At 40.3% G+C, this 12164-nt stretch overlaps 3 protein-coding genes across 4 annotated transcripts; all 3 read left to right on the top strand.

The window, feature by feature from the left end:
- The first annotated feature begins 76 nt into the window (after positions 1-76).
- Positions 77-2108, top strand: LOC137172062 (beta-crystallin B3-like). Its single transcript, XM_067576323.1, has 6 exons — positions 77-214; positions 573-670; positions 946-1064; positions 1167-1299; positions 1435-1577; positions 1697-2108. The coding sequence occupies exons 2-6, from the start codon at positions 596-598 to the stop codon at positions 1956-1958; spliced, it is 732 nt and encodes a 243-aa protein (XP_067432424.1). The 5' UTR covers positions 77-214; positions 573-595; the 3' UTR covers positions 1959-2108.
- Positions 2109-5445: 3337 nt separating this feature from the next.
- Positions 5446-7357, top strand: crybb2 (crystallin, beta B2). Of its 2 annotated transcripts, none has more exons than XM_067576307.1 (6): positions 5446-5581; positions 5947-6034; positions 6194-6312; positions 6521-6653; positions 6756-6898; positions 7025-7357. In XM_067576307.1, the coding sequence occupies exons 2-6, from the start codon at positions 5972-5974 to the stop codon at positions 7191-7193; spliced, it is 627 nt and encodes a 208-aa protein (XP_067432408.1). In that variant the 5' UTR covers positions 5446-5581; positions 5947-5971; the 3' UTR covers positions 7194-7357. The 2 variants fall into 2 exon arrangements, with proteins under 2 accessions (XP_067432408.1, XP_067432416.1); XM_067576315.1 differs by having other exon boundaries at positions 5463-5587.
- Positions 7358-8104: 747 nt separating this feature from the next.
- Positions 8105-10889, top strand: ctu1 (cytosolic thiouridylase subunit 1 homolog (S. pombe)). Its single transcript, XM_067603663.1, has 3 exons — positions 8105-8269; positions 9181-9681; positions 9800-10889. Exons 2-3 carry the CDS (start codon positions 9186-9188, stop codon positions 10333-10335), a joined length of 1032 nt encoding a protein of 343 aa, XP_067459764.1. The 5' UTR covers positions 8105-8269; positions 9181-9185; the 3' UTR covers positions 10336-10889.
- The last annotated feature ends 1275 nt before the right edge of the window (positions 10890-12164 follow it).

Genomic DNA, 12164 nt, shown 5'->3' with positions numbered 1-12164 from the left:
CGTGTGCCAACACAGCTGCCTATTGAGAGGCAGCGTTACGGACACAATGTGAGCGACAGACTTGCTGTATCAACAGCTCCACCTTTTCTGCTGTTGTGGCCAGAAATAAACCATAAATACCCCCCCGTCTCTGCCCTCTAATGGCTCATCCCCACCAAACACCAAGTGGCACCGAAAAAGAGGGACACTACCACTTCCTAGCAGTCATACCCAGGTAAAAGCCTCATTCTGGGGACATAGGAATCAACAGTAGTCGGTGTAGTGATTCCAATGCGATGGAGTTAGATGATGCTGCATGAGTGAAGACCAATTTGGAGAATTTTAGTATCATGCATTGCAATGGAGCCTAATGAAGGACTATTTTATTTTAAAGAATTAGGCTGTAATCTGTATTCTACTTTAACTTTTAAGTCAAATATTCTAAACTTATACGAACTGAATACACTCCTATTTAAGGATGGGTTATAAATTACAACTGTGACATTGACCTGTCGTCCTCTGTGCATATCTGTTTGTGCTTGTACGTACATGATGGATGGTGCTTTGTCTGTGTGTCTGCTGCTGCCAAAAAGTGGAGGAGCAGTGGATCAGGAGGATGTCGGAGCAGCAGAGTGCCCCGGAGCAGCTGGCTGCTGGGAAGAGCCAGGGAGGAGCAGGAGCCACATACAAGGTACTGGAACAACCATCTGCACACAGTTATACAGAAATCTGACTGCTTGCTTATTGCTATATTATTATACAGAGCAGTGAATAGGCAGCAAAACATATGAAGTATTCTGTTGCCCCATCTGAATGCTGCAGCTCTCTTTTTTCATTTCCTTTTAACTTTTTCTCTATCATCACCACGGTGGAGAATTTGAACTACTTTATGAAAGCCTTTATCAAAGCTTCCTCTGGTGCCTTGCTGGTAACTATCCCCCTGTATGGTTTCTCTCTGTGATGCAGGTGTTGCTGTTTGAGTTTGAGAACTTCCAGGGCTGCAAGGCAGAGTTTTCCGCAGAGTGTAAAGATGTGACAGAGAAGGGCCTTGAGAAGGTCGGCTCTGTGATAGTTGAGTCTGGACCGTAAGTAATCCTCTCTTGATAAGAGAGAGATTGTGAAATTCACATTTTCGGATTTTAAAATATAGAGCCGCCCTAACATAAATGTGTTTGTTTCCCTCTCAGCTGGGTGGGTTATGACCGACATGGATTCACAGGAGAGCAGTTCATTCTGGAGAAGGGCGAGTATCCACGCTGGGATACCTGGACCAACAGCCAGAACAGCTACTCCCTCTTGTCTCTAAGGCCACTGAAAGTGGTGGGTGACTCGTCTGAAATCTCTTCTGACATAAAGATGTGCAGGGTTTCAAATAGGAGCTTTTATTTGAACTCATAACTTCACAATTGTTTTGCCTTGTCATCAAGTATCACTGTGTCCGTCTCTCCACTTTAGGACAGTGCTGAGCACAAGCTACACCTCTATGAGAACCCAGGATTTACTGGTAGAAAGATGGAGATTGTTGATGATGATGTTCCCAGTTTGTGGGGCCATGGCTTCCAGGATCGTGTAGCAAGCGTCAAGGCTCTTAACGGAACGTAAGATCCTCCCTCCCTCCATCCGCCTTTCATCCATATCTCACTCTTGCATTTTTACCTCCTCAACTCTAAGCAAATAACTCGGGTGTTCACAGTTTGTGTGTATTCTCTTCTTTCAGATGGGTTGGCTACATGTTCCCAGGCTACAGGGGGCGCCAGTTTATCTTTGAACGAGGAGACTTCAAGCACTGGAACGACTGGGAGGCCCCCGCGCCCCAGATCCAGTCTGTCCGACGTGTGCGGGACATGCAGTGGCACAAGAGGGGCTGTTTCACTGTTCCAGACCCAGCTCCGGCTCCAGCTCCTGCCCCTGGCCCTGACCCTGCCCCTGACCCCGCCCCAGCACCACCTGCCCCCCCTGCCACAGCTGGAGCCAGCTGAGCAGGATCCTCACCTGCCTCCCCCCTTCCCCTTCCCCCTCTTACAGCCTCTTCTGCCTCCTGCCTTAACCTAACCATGGCAAACGCTGCTTGTGCCCAGTGAGGAGTGCCATGCATGTTTCAGTGGCGAATAAAAGTTGTTTGACCTCGATTTGGCCCTGTTTGTTGGTGATGTTATAGTTGTAAGTCAAAGTGGAGGTGGCGAGGTGAAAAGGGTATTAACTGAGATATAGAGATTTGGGGAAACCACAATCGGTAAAGTTAGGAGAAACATCTACTGTATGTGGAAATAATGTAGCTAGATAAACTGCAGATGTGCTTTTAATTGAATCTATTTTAAAGTCATGAGTGCCACTTTTATCGCTTGTGTATTCACAGTTTAGTCAGACAGCTCAAATCCTCAGCTTTAGGAGCACATGACTTATTCAGTGAATATGTGGATACGCATCTGCTTAACAGCAATGGAGATGATGTCATACTGTATGTATGCTTGCTATTAAAACAGAGTGCTCTGCATTCCCTCCCATAGTCATCATTGTCCATCTGATGCTTTGTGAAATGGTCATCAGGATTAACTGTATTTAACTCTTCTAAATATTGAAAAGTATCTCAAAACTTACATAGTTTTGTTAAGTTAAATATTAACCATCTGAAAATGAGTCAAGATCTATGTTGCATTATCTAAATAGATTCCATCTGCAGATGTTATTACTTTTTATGACGACATAAAACTCCACATGCAAACCATTATTCAGTGGATGTTGATGTAATTTTCAAAAATGGAAACGATTCCCCACATAACATGATTCAGAAGAGTCTTTTTCTACAATCTTTTCTCGATATTTTAGAGCCTAAATAGACGAAAAACAGAGAATAAACTAAATTTCATCAACCCATATTTCATCCCCTAGACGGCATCTTGAATACTTGCAAAAGACATGCAGACCCTCTGCTATGACCCTTTAGCTAGTACATCTGTAGGATACTAAACTCTACCATACTGAGTCAGTGAGAAAGAGCTCTAAGACGCATTTAGTAAGGGTGTCATGTCAGTCCATGCTACATAAACATTCATAATCCAGACAATTCTGTGGATTTCTAACACATTTGATTCATTTTAAGTGTGTTTTGGACTATTTATATCCTGTAGAATCACATGTCAGTCCTTCACATAAGTCTGTGTTTTTCACTATGTAGCATACAGACTTTTTGACATACGCTTCAACATCCACAAAGGTTGCATCACAGAAGAGTTGAATTGTTTTTTTGGAGCCTTAAATTATTTGACAGAACCCTTAATACACAAACAATCTCATATATTCTTCATGAACGCAAGATTCCGAGTCTCTCGCCTCTGCAATAAGAAGTGCAATGCACAGCCAAAACCTAGCCAGTAAACTCAGAAACAGCACAAATAATAAGCCAGTGCTTTGTAATACAGTTTTGTTCTTGTCTCAATTAAACTGAATTTAAATTAAGTGTAATGAAGTGAAAATATATTCTAACAAAACAGAAACCACCTAGAATATTTTAAGCAGCACATTGTTACCAGATGATTCCACAATATTAAGCATCTCTCAAACTGAGCAAACATTCGACTATGTACATTATATGAGATTTATTCAGATGATGAACCAGCATTTGACTGAACCACAAACAGTTAACTGAACTATTTCACATAACATAACCTGGATAGTTTAAGGAAAGTGATGCCCAGATTCCTCACAGTCTCCATCTGTATCAAGCACTTGCATTGTACGTCAGTTTTATTCAGTACAATATATATAATTCATCAAACTGGTAGCCAACAGACTTTTATAAAACAACAGAAATTTGTATAATATGGCTCCTCTTAGTGTTTTGGGAATATAACTACAAGACTACACAACTACAAGAAGACACAGAAACTTTGGCTTTGTGTCTCTTACATGTATTGATCTTTATGCACTTGTTCATATTGGTCAGAGGTCAGTTCAGCGCCCCTGTAGCCAGTCGGGTGCTCAGTTGTTTGTTTAAGGATAAAGTACCGCCATGATGTTAATCATCACTGATGTAGACAGTGCTGCTTACTGCCTAAAGAGCCATAAGAATTAAACAATTATTTTTATCAATAGGTCTATATTTGCAATTGTAGTTCTTTCATGACTTTCTTTTTGAATATTGCACTCTCATAAATTTGGGGTACACAAATGAGACATCTGAAAAAAGAATGGTCAAAATTGAAGTAGCAGAAGCCGAGATATCCAGACTTTTAGCCCCCTGTATGGGTCTAATACTGTATTCCACATTACACATAATGCAACTTAATAGCATCCTTCATTATAGACCTTCCTGACCTGAGTAGTACCCCTCATAATGAGTACACTTCATGTATAAAATCAGTGAAGTGCCCCCAAAAATAAAAGAATGTTCTAAAATATAATTACTTTTTGTCAGGAGTATTTCTTTTCATGGTGTCACATCATTTTTGGTAGGTGCTCTATAGGTCTAAATCACCGTTGCAGTGTTTTAGTGAGTTTAACTACTCATTATACTGCTTTCTTGTTTAAACTACATCATATTTTGTGAATTTATGTTACATTTTTACATTAAAACTCTCATTCTGCAAAGCAAATACTGACCAATAGTGACTTTTACTGGTGAAATAAAAAAGTATAGATAGTGGAATTTAAGTTTCACAAACTGTTACTATTCAAAGTACCAGTATATACGAGCACAGTATTTGAGTAAAAGCATGTTTACCCCCTACCCCTGCCCCTGCTCACCATTGTAATAGGCCGTCCCGCTGCACAACAATACAGTTCCATTGAAAGCATCCTGAAACCATGTGTCCATCTGTCCACAGCAGTAACACAATGCCCTCTCTGCCACAATGCCTTTATTTACATTAAACTGATTAGTTACATGCCTAAATACACATTTGAGTTTTCGCACAACATCTCTGCTTCAACAGAGTTGCCTGTCCCATTGCAGGGTTGTTCACATTCAAATTCAAGGTAATTAAAACTAATTGAATTAGGAAATATGTTGTTTGAATTTTATTTTTAAAAAGGCTGTCACGTTGTTTTTTCTGCCAACAGGAGGAAAGATGGCACGTGGGGTCAACAAGTTTTAATGATTACTTTTTAACCTTTGGAGCAGGTTTTTTTTTTTTTTTTAATCTTTCCATTCAGCAGTGGCAATGGATTTCTACATGGAACAATATTAGTGTTTTCTAGAAGTAAAATATAATAAACCTCCAGTTGTGTAAATATTCAGCAGTATTCAGACTGTCCTAGTCTCTCTAACAAAGTAAAACCCATCTTTTTACAGTCCTTCCCTCTCTCTCTCTCACTCTCATTGTAGGTGTGGGACTCTTGGCACTGTTTGTGCTGAATCATGTGGATAACGAACAATGACTGGCTGGGTAAAACTGACTACTAATGAAATAACTTTGTGGGAGTGTGACACCCCGGGGTGGGGGCAGGCTACACTGTGACCCCTCATTTCAGTGTGTTGGGCCTATGGCAGGCCGATCTGCAGGCTGGCTTGGACACTGTGGGTACTGTTGGCAGAGTTTCCACCCCTGGGCGCCCCGTATATATTGAGCTCATCGTGCCATCACAAACACACTGGCACAGACAGGTACTGGTAAGCAGTTTATGTCCGTCATTCTGTATTTTATTAAGTTTACTTTTATAAATTTTTAAAAACAATTTCTTCCTTTTGCAACTATGTTATAGGTTTAATCTCTGTAAACTTTATCCCACATTGCATTGCTGTAATTATGTGTTCAAAAGGCTTCAGGAACTTGTTTTGGATGGAGATGGATGGACACTTTTATATAAATATACATGAGAAAACCAAATCTATGAAAGACGGATTAACAGCAGTTTTACCTGCTCATATTTTAAATATAAAGATATAAAACTTTCACAAACCATTTGGACATCTGTTGATATTTATCAGACACAGTCATTCAGTTATACTTTTACGTGTGTTTTTTTCAGCTTCATCCTTGCCGATCCATTCACTATGGCCACAGATCACCAGAACCCCGCATCCAAGCAGCAGCAGCCAGGCACCAGTGCGTTTAAGGTTAGACGAGCAAACTGATTTGATAACAATGTCCAGTTTTCTCCTTAGAGTTGGCAATTCCTATTTTGATTCTTGCATATTCCAATCATCCAATGTGTCCCTCTTGGATTTGTACACTTTAAATTGAGACCAAATAGATTTTTTTTTCTCCTTTTGCAGCTGGTTATCTATGAGCAGGAAAACTTCCAGGGACGCTGCCATGAGCTGACTGGTCCCTGTAACAACCTCCAGGAAGCAGGCGTGGAGAAAGTGGGCTCCATACTGGTGCTTTGTGGACCGTGAGTGTGGGTCAGAGACAGACAGAAAACTAGAAAATGATTTAAAATCCAACAACACAGAGAGACAGTGGGCAAGTCAGAGAAAGAGGGGGGAAATAAAAGGCCAGAAAAAACCCCCAAAATAACATGTGATACATAGATTACACCAACTGTCATTTTGCTCCTGCACCAACCACAACCCTCCATCTCTTTCTCCTCGTCCCCTCAGATGGGTGGGATACGAGCAGCCTAACTGTAAGGGGGAGCAGTATGTGTTTGAGAAGGGGGAGTATCCTCGCTGGGATTCCTGGACCAACAGCAGGCGCAGTGACACCATTGTTGCATTCCGCCCAATTAAAGTGGTAAGAAAGCAGCTTTTAACTGTTACTTACACCCCCATCAGCCATCCCATCGGTTGCTCAACAAATCACTCACTGTGTGTCAATGCTTTGTCCCTCTCCCAGGACAGCCAGGAGCACAAGATTGTCCTTTACGAAAACCCCAGCTTTGCAGGGAAGAAGATAGAAATCATAGATGACGATGTCCCCAGCTTCCACGCACACGGCTACCAGGAGAAGGTCTCCTCTGTCAGGGTTCAGAGTGGCACGTAAGTCCATCATCCCACTAGATGTTGTGTGATACTGCACATAGCTGCTACATGTCTATTGCCACTATCCTTTCCCCTCTAACTGTCTCTCATCTGTTGTCCCTCTCTGTGTTCCTGGCGCACCAGTTGGGTGGGCTACCAGTATCCAGGCTACAGAGGTTATCAGTACCTGTTTGAAAAGGGCGAGTATAAGGACAGCGCTGAGTTCGGAGCCCAGATTCCTCAGATCCAGTCGGTTCGGCGCATCAGAGACATGCAGTGGCATCAGAGGGGTGCTTTTCACCCCGTCAACTAAGCTTATGACTCTTTCCTATCATGAACCCTGACCTCTGCAGGCTTACTCCCTACCAGCAGCGAACCCTTGTCCCTCATCTACACCAAATTGCATTTTGATACCTATTGCAGCTGTTGCAATAGTGACATCAATTGAAGCAAATTAATAAATCCTTATTGCTTACATTTCACTTGGTTATGTGATTCATTTCTGTTTTGCTCACCCATCTGCACAAGTTCTTCACCAAGATCTAAAAGGGAAATCACACGCAAATTTAAAGTTATGTCAAAAACACTGATTTATATTAATTAAAGATTGCCTCCACTCAAAAATGTGTTGTTCTTCTTGTTTCTACGGTTGGATATTTGAGCTTCACTGTGCAGAATGATGTATGTGAAGAGTTTGAGAATAGAAGACTGTTTTCACATTCAGCTGCTGAAAGTGGAAAGTTTCTATGTGATCACTGAAAATCTGATGTTAAGGCGTGGTCCTACAAGCAGGATTTATAACATCACAACTAGTTTGGAGCCAATTCTGGTCCAATATTCAACTTACACAAGTGTGATGTAGAAACATGAAGCCTTCAGTGCACACACACTGAGAATAGACTTTACAGTGAAGTAGGAGACATGTTGTATCAGCAGTTAAACTTTTGAAATGAAATATATTTACATAGCCTACATAGCCGATTTTTAATGAGGGAGAAGGAGAAGATGCTATTTTAAGGATTTTAAAGTGGCAATTATACTTTTTTGTGGGAAAGCCATATCAGACAAACATTATTATTCCAAGCAGAGTACGTTTTTATACGTTTTGATACTGTACCGGAGAGGATTTAGACATTTCAGGGCTGACAGTAGTGCTGTTTGGTGCGCAGTACCCATCTCCAACCGACAGGCTGCGCTGCAGGGACTTTAAACGAGCGTCACTTCCGTATTTCCCGTGAAGAAGAGCAAACGTGATGAAACGACATGCTAGTTTAGTTGTTCGTTTAACACATGTGTTGTTTAAATACGAGGGTCTATATTTTTAGCGTTTTTCCTGGTGTACTTTCTCCCTACATTCCTCAGTTCAGACCTCGGCTCATCGGAAACGTGGTATGAAAATGTTAATCTAAAACAAACGAGATTAATTTACTGGCTAGCTTAGCTCGACCTGGAAACACGTTTAATGTTGACCGGCTGGTAAAACTGAGTTTGGTTAAAACTTTACCTAACTTGAATAATTGCCGTTTTGTTTTCGTGAGCTTTAATTATACAACGTGTCACTCACTAAAAAGTGTCACAACCAGTTTAATACCGACAGTTGTTTGTTGTTCTTGAGACAGTCTCACATTTAACGTAGACAGCGACGATTCACTGTCAACATTATGGCAATTAAATGATTAAACGCACACTCCTGTTAGACGATGTTTGAAGACGTTTTAATGAACTTTTAGTTCCACTCTTCACTTCATCTTTCGCTAAAAACTCTTTGAACATCTTGCTAACCTTAACTGTGTCGTTGTAGAGTTTGTCTGTGGGTGAAGTCGCTCCTCCTTTGTTTGACAGTATAATCCATCAACAGCAAAATAAAAATAAAGTTTATTAGTACATCACTTTATATCTATGACATTTATCATGTAAATGTAATAATGCAGGAGTCTAAATTCCAGTTATGTGTGTATTTTCCTGATGAGAGCTTTCCCAAAGTAGTATTATAGAGAAGTGATGGAGTCCCTACATAAAGGGATTGTAGGGACACTCTTACTAGAAGAACAGTACAAGATCACTTAATGTTACATGGGAGACTAGTGTTAAGATGTGATATGACAGTGAATGATAATGAAACAGAAAAAGGTTTCCTCCTGTACTACACAGATCTATCCATCTACACTATAAACAGTGCCTCACCTGTAATAAAGCATCTGCAGCAATGAGACAGGGTTTTGTGGGTGGATGTCTTATTTATTTGAAGGCCTTTGACATGGGAACCCCTGTTAAAGTTTTCAACAAACTTTTGCCTACAGCCAAGATGCCTGTCCTGTGCAGCAGCTGTGCTGACAAGCGCGCCGTGCTGAGACGTCCAAAAACCGGTCACTCACTTTGTAAGGAGTGCTTCTTCTGGGCCTTTGAGGAGGAGGTGCATCAGACGATTGTGGCAGCAAAGTTGTTCAAACCCGGCGAGACGGTAGGAATCGCTGCCTCCGGTGGGAAAGACTCCACGGTGCTGGCTCATGTGATGAAGCTCCTGAATGAGCGATACAGCTATGGCCTCGAGCTTATGCTACTCTCTGTGGATGAGGGAATCACTGGTTATCGAGACGACTCGTTGGAGACGGTGAAGAGGAACCAGCAGCAGTATGAGCTGCCGCTGAAGATTGTGTCATATGAGGAGCTGTATGGCTGGACTATGGATGCTATAGTGAAGCAAGTGGGACTGAAAAATAACTGCACCTTCTGTGGAGTGTTCAGAAGACAGGCGCTAGACAGAGGAGCCATCATGCTGAAAGTGGACAAGATATGTACAGGTAAGCCCAAACATAAACTTCAACCTTGAAATATGACTGAGCAGCCTTAAGATTGATGTCAAAGAATACATATTTTGCTCAAATTTTTCCCTGAATGTGTGTTTTTTTTTTTTTACAGGTCACAATGCTGACGATGTGGCGGAAACAGTTTTGATGAACGTCTTGCGAGGTGACATAGCTCGTCTGCGCCGCTGCACTGCCATCGCCACATCCAGCGAGGGTGACGGAGTCGTGCCGCGCTGCAAGCCCCTCAAATATGCGTATGAGAAAGAGATCGTTTTGTATGCTTATTTTAAGAAGTTGGACTACTTTTCCACAGAATGTATTTACTCTCCCAATGCTTATCGTGGCCATGCAAGGACCTTCTTAAAGGACCTTGAGAGTATAAGGCCCAGCTCCATCATGGATGTCATCCACTCTGGGGAGAACCTGTCTGTGCGGGAGGGGGTGAAGATGCCTGTGCAGGGGACCTGCAGCAGGTGTGGCTACATCTCCAGCCAGGCGCTGTGTAAGTCCTGTGTGCTGCTGGAGGGCCTGAACCGAGGCCTGCCGAAGCTCGGGATAGGCAAACACCACCGCCTGCATGACAAAATCCTCTCCCAGCAGCCCCTCACCGAAAAAGAGGAGAGGAAGCTGAAATCTGTAGACTTTTGACAAATATGACCTTTTCTGTGTAGCATCAGACTAAAGATATATAATGAAATTTTAGAATAAACCAAATTGTTTTTCTTTTCCATGAGAGGAAAACTTATCTGCAAAATCAAATATCTTGTTTTCATTTATTACCAATATTTATTGAACCTTTTATTTAGAACATTTAATTTTAGTAAAACTTAGAACCCCTCAGACCAGTGAAGCATCTTCACAGCACTAAAAGTCAGTTTGTTGCTGTTTTACAGCTGCTAACCTTGATCACTGAGATACTTGTGTTTATCTTGTGGTACCATTCAATAATAGCTGAATGATCCATGTATCCAGTTGTTTTTGTTGTAATATAATATCTGTACAACAAAACAAGATGGTGGAAAGTGGAAAATGTTCAGTTTATGCGAATGCTTTGGTGCTAAGACCTACATTGTCCCAGCATGTTTCATATCTTTATTTTATGCTACCTCTTATGCACCAGTCTCTGGGGAGGATATGATGATGGTTATGGTCACATTCCAAAGTGTTTTACTAACTATAATTTAATAAATAACTGTCATTTATCTCCATGTTTCCTGAAATATATGGATTGAAGCCCAGTGTTAACTAAGTAAACATGCTACATGAGCAGAAAGGTTTTTGCATGTGAACAAATTTTTAATCTCTCCAAACGATATGATTCCATATTCCAAATATATGCAGGCTCCTCGATCACCCAGACATTTTCTCACCATGCTAATACAGTTTTTTTTAATTTTTTAATTTTTTTATTGACAACATGAAATTTACAACGAGGATAAAGAAAAAGTGGGATAAAAGCTCTCTGATTCAGATATCACCAAAGGTGACGCTCATATGAGAGACAGTTTTTCACATATACGTATACTTGTTATGTCCTCACAGTTCTGACTGGGTGTCTAAATATACTAAAAGTGGCTTTGAATACACTGACGTTTGTTTTTTGGTTTGAGAATTTGCTGGTGTGAAGACTTACCAAATATCAAGAGCAAGTTTCCAAATTTATACAACATCACAGTCTTTAAAATATTACTTTCCTACTCCAAACAACACAACTGTTTCCTTAAAGTCAGCAGCAGCCATGCTGTTTATTTGAACAAATTTCATCATGTCTGTCCAAAAGATGTTAGTGTAGTTGCGGTTACACTAAAGTCATATCAAGTTTCACCAGATCTTCCACAAGAAACACAGAATGTATTTATATCTAGATAAATATCTCTTTAAAAGACACTTCTTTGACCTTGTGAAGTGAATATTTAATAATCATGCTATTAAAGTCTTTTTTTTTTTTATTTAACAAAAGGATAATATACAAACATTCAGGTAAACAGTAGCAGCACATGCAAATCAGATTTAAATAGCATAAATTCATATGAAGAACATAAATGAAAATATTAAAAGATAGTTACATAAAATAAAAAAACAGGAGAACACATAGCTTATCACTTTTTTGGTTGTTTAGTAAACTGAGTGATTTAAACAGAATTTAGTTCTAGGAGAAAAGGTGAGATCTTACATAATGACTTGGAAAATTTCTGTTTGTGAATAAAAAACGTTTCAAATAGAATAATGAAATTAATCAGATATTCAAGAGCGCCATCATCTGGATTATCATAGTAACAAATATCTTTAAGATTAAAAGAGTAGACAGCAGCTCAAAACATTAAGACTCTAGATCTGCCTGAAATTTTTAGGATATTTCACAATAACAAAATAGGTGAGAAATTGTTTCTATATTATGTTTACAACAGATACAAGAAATATCAATGTCAGTAAACTTAATAAGACAAATATCAGAGTATACTGTGTGTAAAGTTTTA

This window comes from Thunnus thynnus, chromosome 2, assembly GCF_963924715.1.
Source record: "Thunnus thynnus chromosome 2, fThuThy2.1, whole genome shotgun sequence".
In the NCBI taxonomy this organism is placed as follows: domain Eukaryota; kingdom Metazoa; phylum Chordata; class Actinopteri; order Scombriformes; family Scombridae; genus Thunnus; species Thunnus thynnus.
The sequence above is the reverse complement of the archived record's forward strand: the minus strand, read 5'-3'. Positions and strand labels throughout refer to the sequence as shown.